At 42.2% G+C, this 14,485-nt stretch overlaps 1 protein-coding gene across 1 annotated transcript; it reads left to right on the top strand.

Annotated features, from left to right (window-relative positions):
* The first annotated feature begins 10,235 nt into the window (after positions 1 to 10,235).
* dmrta2 (DMRT-like family A2) lies at positions 10,236 to 14,191 on the top strand. Its single transcript, XM_056377678.1, has 2 exons — positions 10,236 to 11,945; positions 12,390 to 14,191. Exons 1-2 carry the CDS (start codon positions 11,483 to 11,485, stop codon positions 13,280 to 13,282), a joined length of 1,356 nt encoding a protein of 451 aa, XP_056233653.1. The 5' UTR covers positions 10,236 to 11,482; the 3' UTR covers positions 13,283 to 14,191.
* Positions 14,192 to 14,485: the final 294 nt, after the last annotated feature.

Below are 14,485 nucleotides of genomic sequence, written 5' to 3'. Positions count from 1 at the left end.
ATAACCTGAACATGATGCCAGCTCTGACTGTCCAGCTTCGGCTTTTACACATATCAAAGTTAAGGTATGCATCATCACATCTCTGTTGCCACTGGCAGACCTTTTGCATAGTTCTCTTAACAAATGTTTTAATATTGTCACTCACATGCCACCTGGTAATATCAGCCTCACCGCAGCTAATTTCCTGCGTTCAGTGAGGGGAGATCACGCAGGCTTAGCCCTCCATCTGTAGCAGGGCTCCTCCGACAGCTAAAGGCAAAGTTTGAGAACCCCAGCAGAGCGACGCGCCATAAACAGACTGCTACTCCCTCATCAGTAAACAGGTAAGCAGATCACAGCGGCCTGGACTAAGCTGATCCATACACAGTGAGGTGGGACAGGAGCGACTCGGACAGGGCCTCAGTGATGTCTAGATGCCATTACATAGATTCTGTTTATGTCATTTTTCTTTCTTTTACAATTGGCAGTGGACACTGACAGGAGGCGTGGGAGGCGACGGAGAGGGAGGGATTACATGCAATATTTCAAGTTCCTGACATTTTGGTGCAATACTTGTTTTTTTCTCACGTTAAACATGAACGAGTCGAACGAGTTGAAAAGTGGACAGCAGACTGAAGTTCCTTTTTAGCTGCTTTTGAGTCAAGATTGTGTGTCTGGGTCCTGTAGCAATTTTGAAGGGGAAAAAACAAGAACTGAATAATTATTACACTTTACACTTTTTTACATTTTCCTCTGAGGAAAATATAAAAATAATATGCTGACATTATAAATACTGACTTTATACTGCAGCAAATCATTGTAGCTACTTTAAGGATGACAGCTGACATTTAGTTATTTCTAATTAATGAAGCCTGTAATTAACAAAATCAAGACTGTAGAGCAAAGTTTTCTAACAATATTGTGTTCTGCTATCACCAAAAATAGGAAGCAGTGTCACAGTGTCTTACAAAGCAAAATTGATGTCAGAAAATGTTGAATATTGGAATAGATCATAAGCAACTATTACGATGAAATTAATTAATGCACCTTTGCAAAATCACACACAGGTCAAAATCAGACTTCAGTGGTTATAGGCTCCTTTTACTGCACAGGACATTTTACTCAACTGTAAAACTGAACTCTGTCTCTTTAGGGGAACAACATAAGACCCTATTTACTTCCTGCATGCTTTAAATCTGTTATGAACTGGATTAGAATAATCTGGACTAAATGAGTGAAGGAAACTAAGTCTGATGTTTTGAGTCTAGTTTCAAATGGGAATTCTGGAGGCTTCAACTTAATCCTTGTGGGTGAAATAGACAATTATCTTATGAATCTTACTCTGTGTATTGTCATCAAGTCCTGTGATGTTTATTTATGGAAAATATGAGTCTTACAAAAAGCTATACAAGGCCACCCAAAACCATGTAGTCATCTCTGGTAATGCTAGTTACACTTGTGCTTTAAAAACTGGGACAGCTTTTGTGATGCACACAGTCAGCGTGTTACACAAGCATCCTCGAGTGTGAGCGTGCGTTTGTTGGTTTCTCTGCAGCTGTCTTGATTCTCACGCGAGGAATGAGTCGACCCTAACGTGCTCAGCCAGCCGCACTTCCCCAGGTTTGACCAGACATGAGATGTTGCTGAAGGCGCTGTGAGAGAGAGCGAGAGAGAAACACTGCAGGACAAATCCTCAGACTTTTTTAGTCTGTGAAAGCTACTCGTGGAGTAATGTTTAACTGACTAAACTTGTGACAAAAACACCCCGATTTTCAACCATTGATATTTGTTACTAGATGTCATATGTGTTTATATGAAAGGTGAAGAAAAACCATTTGCTAAATCAAACCTAAAACTTTATTTCTTAATAAAATTCAGGTTTCCATGAGCATCAAAGACCTTAAAATTCAAATGAGGCTGTGAAGGTTTTTGAAAGTACCTCGATGAAGAAAGACACCAGAAGTAAGCGAAATGCAGATTTTTATTTTAACATTTAAAAGTAATTTGTCTTTGAGTCAGTCCGTGATATCAGTGTATTGTGGCAAATTGCAGCCTTTTGAGAGATCTCCCATGGGAAACGTGGCCTCTACTCTGTGGAGTGATGGAGGGATGAAGATCACTGCAGTGGCATCAAGAAGACATAACAGGTATTACAAATGCACCTCAGTGAAACTATCAGCTGCACTGTTCACCGGCTGACAGAACATCCTGCAAACGCTGAATAACCCAGTGAATTCATTCCTGATTCCATGAGGAAATTACACAAATATTCCTGCCTGAACTTGTGCTAAAAGCTTCACATGATGGGTCAAGACAGTTCTTTAGCAGCAGGTCCAACACTAATGCTTTACCCCTATAGATGTTTCTCTTTACCGAGCTGCTGACTTCCATCCTGAGGAATGTTTGAGTTTCTACGTTGGTTTTAAAAGGTTATTTGGCCTTGTTGTCTTAACCTGACGAAAGTTAGAAAGTGGTGCCTCTATGATGCCTAGTTTGGAGCGTCTTACCCCGAACACATAGCAATATTATGTCCCCTAATTCTCCCAAAGACAACCAGTGAGGCAGTCCTTGAATTTGACTAGTGAGAGCTGAGTGTTAAATGCTCCATTCAAGGGTAATGTTGAACTTTGTAGAAGCTCTGAAGGGCAAATGAAATGTCTCCGGATGACATTTGTGTTACTTGGATGTAGTTGGCCGTACGGACAAGTGCAGCTCGGGGCGAGGGAGAGGTCAGGGCAGGGCCAGGAGCTCAGTGAGCGTGAAAAACCGGGTGCGTTTATGCAAAGAGACAGACAGGTGCATTTCTGCTCGTCTTGTCAGAGTGTGTCTTCCTCGGGGAACAGTGTACATAGTGCAGCTCCTCTCAAGTGTGAGATTACAGTTTCTATCACGCAGCTTTTTGAATGCGATGTGCACAGGCATGTTCCTCTGTGCTGCTGCAGCCCGTGATGGTGATAAGGTCAGAAATGCCAATGAGACATAATGATATTCCTCTCTTATACCTGACCAAACTTGTCATTAGTTGTTTTTGTTTCACTGGGAGAAGTGTCATCAGGTTTTTAACTGTGTGATGGGAAAAAGTAGGACAGAGAAATTTGCAAAAATATAAATTTATTTTTTGTAATCTCTTTCACATGATAGAAATAACCTGATTTATTTTTGGATAGGTAGGAGCCTCTAGGCCCCTTCACATAAGGAAGTAGTGGAGCACACCTCTTATTTATTAAAATGAACAGTTCCCGTTCACTGTCTTCATGAGAGTGAAACTTGTTTGACTCTACCTGAAGTGTCCCACAGACTTTTTCATGATTGTCACGTTTTCGTTTGTTTGAACAGACTCGTGCTCATGAAACTGCCTTTAAAATCCTCTCAAAAATGTGCACCACTACAGACATTGTAGAGCTGCAACGATTAGTTGATCAATTGATTAATCATTTTCTCAAGAAGAAATGCCAAATATTCTCTGGTTTGGGCTTCTCAGGTGTGAGGATTTGCTGCTTTTCTTTGTTGTATATGACAGTAAATTGAAAATCTTTATGTTTTGGACTAAAAATGTTGAGACAGTACTGTGAGCTTGGAGAAACTGTAAATGGCATTTTCTTCACTATTTAAAAACATTTTTATATGCTAAACTAATCAGAAAATAATTGACAAATTAATCTATAACGAAAATAATTCAGAATTAGCCTTCAGCCCTTAATGTGCACTTAAAAAAAAAAAAACAACTTTAACTAGAGGTACTTTGCATTAGAGAAGACATCAGTGTGTTTTGACTCTGTGTAACATCAGCTGTTCTTTGACATGTTAGTCAAACTTGGACGTCTCAATCAGTGTCTGCACCCCTTAAATCTGACACAGGCGGGATGAGAAAAGTGTCTGTGTGGTAATGAGCTTACTCTGCCGGCTTCCCTGCCACAGATTCAGTGGTGGCAACATCAGGTTGCTGTCTTGATTCTGTGGCGACAAAAGAGGAAAGCGTCCATGATGTTTAACCAGCTCCGCCGGGGTCAAGAATGCAGCCCACTGGCGAGGGAACAAAATTCCTGACACAAGTGATCTCGCCTCCCTCCTTTTGAAGTGGGACCCACTGAGATCCCAGAGCACGGCGGCTCCCTGAATCACAGGATCTCCGCTCGTATCCCAGACTGGCCTAACCTGGAGGGTCACCCCAAGTTTACTTTCTCAGAGAAGCCGGCCCTGCCCAAAGAAACAGAATCTATGCAGCTTAAACTGTTGGATGGGCACAAAAGGAGGGTCATCTCTCCCTCTCTGTCTTTCTCTGTTCACAGTACTGTTTGTTAGTGACACAATAGATGTGGAAAGACTTTGATTTTTATCTATAAAAAGACAAAACACATTTTCCTTGCAGCCATGTAACCAAGCTGATTAAAAAAAACTGGCCTTGAAATGGGTCTAAATTCTTAAAAGGCCTGGATCCTTATTTCAAGGCAGAAGTTTTTTTCTAAACAACTCTTATTTTCAGAGGCTGAAACAGAGAATATACAGATCTGATTTAATCAGTCAAATAATAAATAACTAGGAGGCAAAAATTGGTTTAATTATTACCTCTGTTCTAATTAGCTACTGGTTATTGTTGCTGTTTTTCCTTATAATCTGAACACAGCCACATGGCTGCCAGATTTCACCTTGTGTCTTTGTGCTGTCTGACAGCTCTGTAGGTTTTATTGGGTTAACTCTTTTAATAAGAGGCAACCTGACAACTTTGAGCACGTGCAGCCACATTTTCCCGAATCCATCAAACATTGTTTTCCTGAAGCCACAATTTTTTTTCCTTCCCTTTTCTTTGTTTTTCCATTGGAAATCACGTTTTCATAGTTTGGCAAAATTTTAATATATTATATATAATATATGTAATCTTATTTTTCAACAAATTCGTATGAAAACACTGCCAACTATATTACAATAATAATAATGATAATTATTATTATCATTATTATTATTATTATTATTGTTGTTGTTTTTGAGTTAAGGGTAAGCTTAACTTGCCGTGGTTAACGACAGGTTTGGAAACGCTGCTTTTCATCCATAACAGACCAAATAAAATCTGACATTTCATTTTCATGATAGCCTAAGGAAGAATGTAGCTGAATGTACAGTGGAGAGTTTGTGTGGGAAACCGCCTTGATCATAATAAGGCCAATAAATGATAAAAGCATCTGTCCGTGTGAAACCCGAAATTTTCATCAGAAAGAAGAAATAGGCTACTGGTCACAGTCACTTGTGTCCTTGAAACCATTCAGTTATTTTGATGTCAAAGCAGCTAACTCCAAAATAACGCAATATCTCTCTTCTCTTCCCAAGAAAGCGGCTGCTGGTTCTCCGGGTCTGTGCCTGGACCAGGGGGCGCTCTCTACACAGCATCTCTGCTACAGCATCTCTGCTGGCTCCTGCTCTCCTTCAGGAGCTGTCGAAATACAGCACCCAAGGAAAATCAAGTTTGAGATGCAAAAATATAAAAACAAAATTAATACATTGAAAAAGAACTTATTATTAAATATTATTATCTATCGTGTCATAAAACAAAAATAATCTAATAAAAAAAGATGAATTGACTCATCTAACAAACATTTGATCAAAAGAGTTAATTTAATTATTCATTTTTAAATGTAAAAAGCAAAATAATTTTCTTAATATAGCCTAAAAGCCAATTTAGTAGAAGTTAATATGCTGATTAAATCTTATCACCTATAACTAATGGATTGACTACAAGTGTGGCCGACAATTACACTAAAATACTAAAAGACTGTGACCAGTCAGGCCTTTTGCTAAATATTAACGTATATTAAATACTGATTAAAACCAATAAGACGAAAAAAACAAAAAAAATTGAAGTTGCGTTAAGTTCTTCTGCAGCGCTTGTTGCTCAGTTTATTTATAGTCATGTTCCTCCAGATCTGTCTCCTTAAAACGCCGCAGAGGCCTTAGAAAAACTTGTGGTATTCGGATTATCAGCCGCATGGGATAAAGCAATAAATGGGCCAGTGGGGTCCTGAATGGGTGCAGTGGCGTGAAGGGGAGTAATTACTGCTTCATATTAATTGTGTTTTTTTCCTTCTCTTTCTGAACACACAGACACACACGCACACACGAACACACACTCATAGCCTACTGGAGCGAGGCGGTGGTGACATCTAGGAGGGCCACGTCTTTGTGCTGAACACTTCAAGTTTCAAAAACAAGGCCAATTGAAGCGGCGGAGCTCAAAGCCGGCACCATTGTAGGCGAACACATTGAGTTTTGATTGGGGACAATGGTGTTTCTCAAATTTCTAGCAAAGAGAAAGCCATACTCCATCTGTGATCTCAATGAGCACCTATTCATGAGCTTCCTTCTTTTCTGCGCCATTCGTTGGTGGAGAAAAGGAGGCAGATGTGGAGGGATAGAGCAGGGGAGAGTGCATTTTAATTGGCTGCAGTGTGTAGGTCTGTGTCTGTCTTTCTCTCCCTCCCTCCTTCTCTCTCTCTCTCTCTCTCTGTCACACACACACACGCACGCACACACAGGAGTTATATGCCACTAAAGGCCTCGCAGAAGGGAGAGCTAGAGAGCCCAATAATCTCGCCGTGTTGATGAATACTTGTAGCCCATTCATTAAACAAAGATAATCCCTGCCAACCTACCTCGGGGGCACAAAAACGGTGTGTGTGTGTGTGTGTGTGTGTGTGTGTGTGTGTGTGTGTGTGTGTGTGTGTGTGTGTGTGTGTGTGTGTGTGTGTGTGTGTGTGTGTGTGTGTGTGTGTGTGAGAGAGAGAGAGAGAGAGAGAGAGAGAGAGAGAGAGAAGAGAGAGATTGCCTGAGTGCTGGCCAACAGCTCTGGCAGAGAGGGACCCTTCAAATCTTTGAAATATTCATACGCCATGGCAGGGTGATCCCCCATTTACAAATAAGTGTTATTCTAGCGGGTGAGGAGTGGTGCTTGAGAGAGACCTCTCTCTGCCTCTCTCTGCCTCTCTCTGCCTCTTCAGCTCACGGCCCTGCTGAAATCTGGCCTACACGTTTGTCTTTGTGTGTGACCTTTGCGAGGCTTTGCAAACTAACCAGTCACACTTTTGGTTTCTGAGATTTTCCAGTGGTGGAATGTAATGAAGAATATTTACTGAAGCTCTCCGCATATAAATCCACTATTTACTGGAGTGATTCCTTTTAATGCTGCTACTCTACTGTATTTGACAGCTATTGCTTTACTCGGTTTTATGTAAGATGATTGATTATTATAGATCAAATTAGCCAACAGCGCAATAAAGTTAATTAAAAAAACGTCATTACCAAATGGGCTACTTTTACTTTACCGCTAATACTCAAATTTTACTTCAGCAGCCCAGTATTTTAAATGCTGGACCTTTGCGCTATTTTTACGCATTATACTTTTTAAAGTTAAGGGTCCTGAATAGTTCCTCCATCGCTTTTATTTTCATACTCAGGATTAGTGTGAATGTTAATAATGAGTAACTACACACCTCATATGTAATCATCACCCAATATGTTCACACAACTTACCCTATTTGTTTCTTTAGTCTGGAAATCCTCATTATCTGTGCTATATTTAACACATATTTATATTTCAAAATCTGAATTTACATGCTACTGTTGTATGTCAGCATTAAAAGCAGGTTAGAAACTTGCCCAACAATGTGTTTAATGTGTCTCCAGCCCTCACTGCTCCCCTGACTCTGCCTTTAAAGGAATGCATTAAGCCTGATCCATTTCCCCGACGCACTGGAGCTGGTGTGAAGTGGCAGGTTAACAGCCTCTTGTCTATAAGCCCGGGCCTACTCGGTGTGCCCGTCAAGCGTGTAAATACTTGTGTGAAAAACCCCGTGCGTTTCTTTTCTCCGCGGCCCCTTGTCTAACTGCTACTCTAACCTCTGCCTCTGTGTGACAGAGCCGGCTGCTGCAGCGGGAGAGCGCGGGAGGGGATCCGGGCAAAGCCGGGCTGCAGGCGGGGCAGCGGCAGTGGGAGCGGCCGCTAGAAAGCCGCACCGGGGTGCAGGGGCAGCGGAAACATGCTGCTACATATGTTGGGTCAAGCATGGCCTTTGTTGTGATCTTAAAAGGGTGTTAAAAACCCACTCGTCTGTACCCTTCCTGAATGAAATGAAAGCATCGCATGGTTTTTTTGATGCATAGGCCTAATGAAGTGGTTAAAAGAATGTTGGATTTTCTAAGTGCTCACAGTCACTTTTAATTGCGCGGGGGGCATTTTTAATTGGGCCAGGAGGAATAATAGTGAACTTAATCCCTATCATAATGCATATCCTTGAAAAATGAACTTTCCGTTAGGTTCAGCCAAACTCAAAGTGATAAATCTATCCCAGGATAACCCCAAACCAGCGACGTTTACACGCCGTGGATGAAATGAGCGATTTAACCGGAGCCGCTGGTAATTTAAGTTCAACCTTCAGAGTGAATTCACTCGTGATAATATTACAAAACACAGGAGCCTTATCAGCTCAGTATGGACAAATATAGCTCAATAAACACACGTCAAGTCCAAGTAATTGTCACCTGAAATCCACTCGTATCAACAGTGGAAATTGTGCGTAATGAGAAACTGGACTGTTCTGTTTCCGCCTTTGTATCGTCTCCGCCAATACAACAACACACTATAAGCGACCAAGGCGGTTTTATTTTGAAATTCCATTCAAATGCTGCAGGTGACATTGTGCTATGTACGGCCTCTACACCTCAGTCTCTCCAGTGAGCGCGCCCGGGCCTCCTCTGCAGTTTGCAACTATCTACTTCACCGAGCAGGACGCCGGGTAATTTTCTTCCGAGTGAGATCGTCGCCCATGCGGATAATTACTTTGAATGTCAAAAAGATGTAGTTTTAATATCGTCTCTATTAGCCTGTTGGCTAGGTAATTAAGGTGCAGATGACAGCGGCGAGGGAAACAGATGGCATTTGCTTACAGTGATTCAGAAAGTAAACAATGAGCCTGGGAGGGGAGAGAGGCAGGGCTGCACACCGAGCAGCCATTTCTTTCTTCATCTGCCTCAAGTAGTAGCAGCCTAGTAGTTCACTAAGACTGTTGTTTTGGTCCTCCGTGGGACTGACAATTGTTGATAAAAAAAAAAAAAAAATCAATATCGTTTTAATCTGAATTCAAAAGGCTGCATGAATCATCCCCTGAGTGAACAGGTGAGGAAGCAGGTGGTTTGCGCGCCATGCCCCTTTGTAGCTCGGTGCGCCGCGGACTCCTCAGATCTCTGGAAGCATTACAGTATGATGGTTAGTCAGTTAATGGGGGCAGTGGGAGGACGACTCACCAGTCAGTGCTAAACGCTCATTTTTCAGAGTTTATGGAGAAGATGGTGGAAAATCAAGTATAAATCCAGTTTTCTGTTTCGTTTTTCTCCTTCTTTCTGATAAAGTTATAGAAACGGATGCCTTTCAAATTAAGAATGAAGATGAGAAACTCAAGCCCAAACAAACAGAAACCTCTTCTCCTGTCTACAGTCGCACATGAACTTTTCTAACATAAATACTGTCAATATATTATCATTAGACTATTATTAATATATTGTGTGAGAGGCGATTAATGCTGACAGCTTAATTTAATTAATTGGATTGTGTGCATCTTATTTATTTTATGCATTATTATTATGAATATTATTAGTATTATTGTTATTATTATATATCTTTACACATCACATTCCATGAGATGTTATGGCATGGATTATTTAATGAAAAAGATTCTGGGTTTGTTTTTTACATGTTTTTTTATTATGTAGGCTTCATGTATACGTCGAGATAATTATAGGACACTCGATGTGCTGAGAATAAATAACACTAAATGTTTATCTGAAAATAAATCATACAGTAATGTTCAAAATATAACCCTTCACAATAACAATGATTATTTCGAAGAGTCGAGATCAATGACAAAAAAATGCGAAATTGAGTTATAAAACTGCTGTGATTACATCAATAATTAAACACGTATAATTGGGCACAAAGGCGGATGAAACCATTGAGGTAAATATCGTTTTCTCGTGAAGCGACGTGCAGCGTTGGACTGACGAGTAAAGAGCAACAATTGTAGTTTCAGCACTGCAGCTCAAAAACGAACCAAAGAGAAGCAGCACAAAATATGAAGTGAATAGTCCTTATTAAAAAAAAAAAAATTACATTGAGACATATTTATGTGACACTTTCAATTTATGACAAGAAAGAAATAGATTGGAAAAACGAAATAAAGACAGAAAGAAGCTGTGGTGTAGCATGTGCATTTAATCCATGACTCCATCATTTCATTCATTCATTCAGTCCAAGCGTTTGTTGTATAGTTCGATTTTTTTTTCCTCCTAAACGGATTAAAAAAACGTTTAAACTGATAAAAACAGGTTTTGTTACATGTAAAGTAGCGATCACGACACCAGATTATAAATCATTTGGACAGTGAAGTTAACCATTTAGCATCATCGACAGCTTTGCTTTCTGCAGTCAATAACCTGCTGCAAATATAGACTTTTTCTCCGACAGAGCAAATTTTGCCTCTTCTTGAATCAATAAAATAAATGATACTCACCCTCCGGGCGGACGACATTATACAGTCACGCTTCATCTTTATATTTGGGGTCTTAAATTGGTCTGTAATTAGTAGCATAAACACATCTGGACGCAAGGATGGCGATGTCATAGTATAACAACCATGGCTCCAAATGATACAGAATATTTCTTCAGAAATATACAGAAAGTTCTTGCAAGGGATTCAATTTTTCCTTCATTTTAGGGTAATTTTAGTTTCCTGATTGATTTTTTTTTTTTTAAAGGCCATACAGTCATAGTTCTGATTTACTCCATTAAAATGGAATAACATAGGCTATTGTTTAAAACCTATAAAAAATATTTTTTTGGAAATACACTGCATCGATTTGAGCTTTCCGGGAACTCCCTTCAGATTCTTAACACTTGATATTTGGAAAAAGAACTCAGGTGGACACAGTTGAAAAAAGAGGCAAGCCAATCAGATTGCTCCTTCCCCCTTTGGCCAATGACAGACGCCACATTGTTGTCAAATTTGTCTAATGAAAACGTAGGAGCAACAATAGAGAGGGGAGAGAGGGATCTGTATCCACTGACAATCTCAGGAGGAAGTTAGTGTCTCAGGCTGCAGTGAGTAACAACCTCAGCTCCTCCTGGACAGTTTTAACTTTATATCGGGGAGGAATGGTCGCTCCTCTCGGCTCCTGCTCTTTTCGGATTTCAAGTTGACTTTATCTGCTCCTGTTTTCGATCCTTCGACAGACGCGCGGACAGTTTCCACTAGAGTTTCGATCACAGATTTTTTCTTTTCTTTTTTCTTCATGGTAATCTCGTCAGTAGACAGACATCGTTGACTTCATCTGCTGTCCAGAGATGTTGAGAACCGCTGAGCAGATGTGATCGGCTCAACATTAGTTAAAGTAATACAGATCGTTCAGAACAACGTCGTTGTCTTGTTTATACTTTAGTTAGCCGAGATCAGTGAGGACCACGGGCATGGATCTGAGACCGGAGCTCCCTACAGTCTCCTCTGCCTCTCAAGTCCACCCAGGAGCGGCAGCGGCGGCCGCAGCAGCAGCCTCCATCCCTGTGTCCATGGCCGGCAACCTGCTGCGCGGCCCTCCGCTCCTCCTGCGCGCCGCGGACAAGTACCCACGCACCCCGAAGTGCGCCCGCTGCAGGAATCACGGCGTCGTTTCCGCGCTGAAGGGCCACAAGCGCTACTGCCGCTGGAAGGACTGTATGTGCGCCAAGTGCACATTGATCGCAGAGAGACAGCGGGTGATGGCTGCGCAAGTGGCGCTGCGGCGGCAGCAGGCGCAGGAGGAGAACGAAGCCCGAGAGCTGCAGCTGCTCTACGGCACGGCGGAGGGACTCGCCCTGGCCGCCGCCAACGGCATCATCCCCCCGCGTCCAAACTACGAGGTGTTCGGCTCTGTCAGCAGCGAGAGCAACTCAGGTAAGGGCAGCTGTCCTAACCCTAAAGGGTTAGTGCAGGTCGATGTTTATAACTTAACACAAGCGCACAAGCAGTAAAGTTAAACCTGTAATAAAGGCCTAAATATTATGTATCATTCCGCCCATTTAAGTTTAATTTACTGGCATATTGTAGGGAGATTGCAGTGTGGTTGCTAAGCGACACACCTGGCTGTAGGCTACTTAAAAAAGTGATTTGTGGTTGTCCTGAGATATTGAAATATGATGCATTTATATGGTATTTTACATTGTGACTGACCCGGTGACATCTGTTCCTTTGACACTTTAAAGGCCTGTGTGATTTGATTTTTTTTTTTCCTGACTGTCATTAGTTGACCCCTGGCTGATGGCCTATACTGGCCCACTGTAACATTCAGACTTTGTGTCTTCAGTCTTATGAACTGTGGTTTTATGCTTGTGTCAACAGATTCAAGTACTATCCAGAAGTACGAGCTTTTCCCAAAGAGCCAGCACTCCGGATCCGCCACCCCTCAGCAGTCTGCGGGGAAACCAGCGTCCACCGAGAGCGACTCGGCCCCGGGCATCTCGTCCCCAGACGGCCGACATGGAGGCTCAGGTTCCGAGAACGGAGACAGCGAGTCTTTCATCAACTCGCCGGTGTCCAAGCCTTTAAAAGACGGAGAGGACACTCCCGGGTCCGTCAGCTCTCTGGGCTCTGACTCCGGCTCTGAGACCGACAAAGACGAGCAGGAGCCCTCCCCTTCCTCTGCGGCCTCCCGGCACATGAACGCCATTGACATCCTGACCCGAGTGTTCCCCAGCCACAAGCGGAGCGTCCTGGAGCTCGTCCTGCAGGGCTGCGGTAAAGACGTGGTGCAGGCCATCGAGCAGATCCTCAACAACAGCGGCGCCCATCAGGGCCACGACAAGGCCGGGCCAGAGGAGACGTGGACGGCCGAGAGGATGCTCCAAAACGCGCAGCAGCCACTGCCGTCCTCCACATCCACAACCGCCCCGACGAGGCCAATGTTACCAGGAGCCATGACGTTGAGTAACCGCTCTGCGTTTTCTCCTCTACAGCCAAACGCCCCGCACTTCGGCGCCGACCCCACCACCTATCCTCTGGGCACCCACCTGGGACTGAACCCGCTGCGGCTGGCCTATTCTGCGCACAGCCGGGGACTGGCTTTCATGACGCCCTACTCCACCACCGGGTTGATGCCGACTCTGGGCTTCAGACCCCCGATGGACTATGCCTTTAGCGACCTGATAAGGGACAGGACAATGTTACACAAAGAGCAAGGCTATGCCAGCGGCCTGTACGGGCCTTTGGTCAACAACACGCCAGACAAACAGTGAGGCCGGTGGACTGACCACAGAGACACATTCCATTGTATTTGTAGCCACAAGTGTTGAATGTTCTGGAGAAAATCTGTGATGTGTTTTGGCTACAGGCTACTGTACATAATAGGATTATCTGGCTTGTAGTCAAATGGTTTGAGAGGGGGGAGGGGGGGGGGGGGACTAAACCCACTTATGTGTAATTTTCAAAAATAATTTTATATGTTAGACTACAAAAGTTTGGAAGACGTTCCCCATTTATAAGCCGAAATATTCCATTGATAAAATAAGGTGAAACAGAAAAAGATATTTATAGATCTCAAAATAGATCATGACCAAGCTGGGGGAGTGAAAAGTAAACCCAGTTGCACAAAAAGCTAAAGGTACATATACATGCTTTTATCACTGATTTATATGTCAGTTCTGTAGGATTTAAAATAAAATGAAGTAACGAAGAAATGATTTATTAGAGAGTTCTGACCCTTTTTTTAAAGCCCACCAATTTTTTCAGCTGGTTGTTGAAACTGAAGTTAAAATATAATTTTCAAAAATATGCATTTCTCTCACACACATCGAATAATAAACGAGGCGAAATTAAGTTATTAATGTAGCTTACGGATGTTAACCCTATGTCCTGTTGTAAAAGTTGAACTAATGATGTGTATAGCCTAAATGCCATCCCTTTTTTTTCTTATGTATTATTTCACTTATCTCATCTTTTTTTTTTAGTTCCTTTCCAACTGCCTGTATTATATATTGCATTTGGTAATATGAAATGCTATGCTATATTTGACTTTTCATTTATCTGTTAGTCAGCTCAAATATTTTGTGACAAAGTGCTGGATCAAGTCAGTTCCTCTTCAAATGTTACAAGCTGTGCTGTCACATTGTATGAATATGCTGGAAATAAATGTTATTTTAAAGAAACGGGAAAAGTGGAATTATTTAATGTTGGACCTAAAAATAAGAATATAAGGTACCATCCACGTGTCGGCGAGAAGCTTTTAATTAGTAAACGCCGCTTCGCTCAAGGCGTGCTGTAACCGCCTTGATGCAAAAAGATGAACATCCTCCAAATGTGTCAGATATTTAAACCCCTGACAGGTGAAACTCTTGTTTTTGCACCTGAACACTTTCTGCAGGGAACAGTTGACCGCGGCAGGTGGTCACTGACAGAGATGGGAGCCAAATAAAAAATGTTGAGACTGAAATAAAAACGAG

This window comes from Seriola aureovittata, chromosome 6 (genome assembly GCF_021018895.1).
Source record: "Seriola aureovittata isolate HTS-2021-v1 ecotype China chromosome 6, ASM2101889v1, whole genome shotgun sequence".
In the NCBI taxonomy this organism is placed as follows: Eukaryota; Metazoa; Chordata; class Actinopteri; order Carangiformes; family Carangidae; genus Seriola; species Seriola aureovittata.
This window is presented reverse-complemented; position numbering and strand designations above follow the sequence as displayed.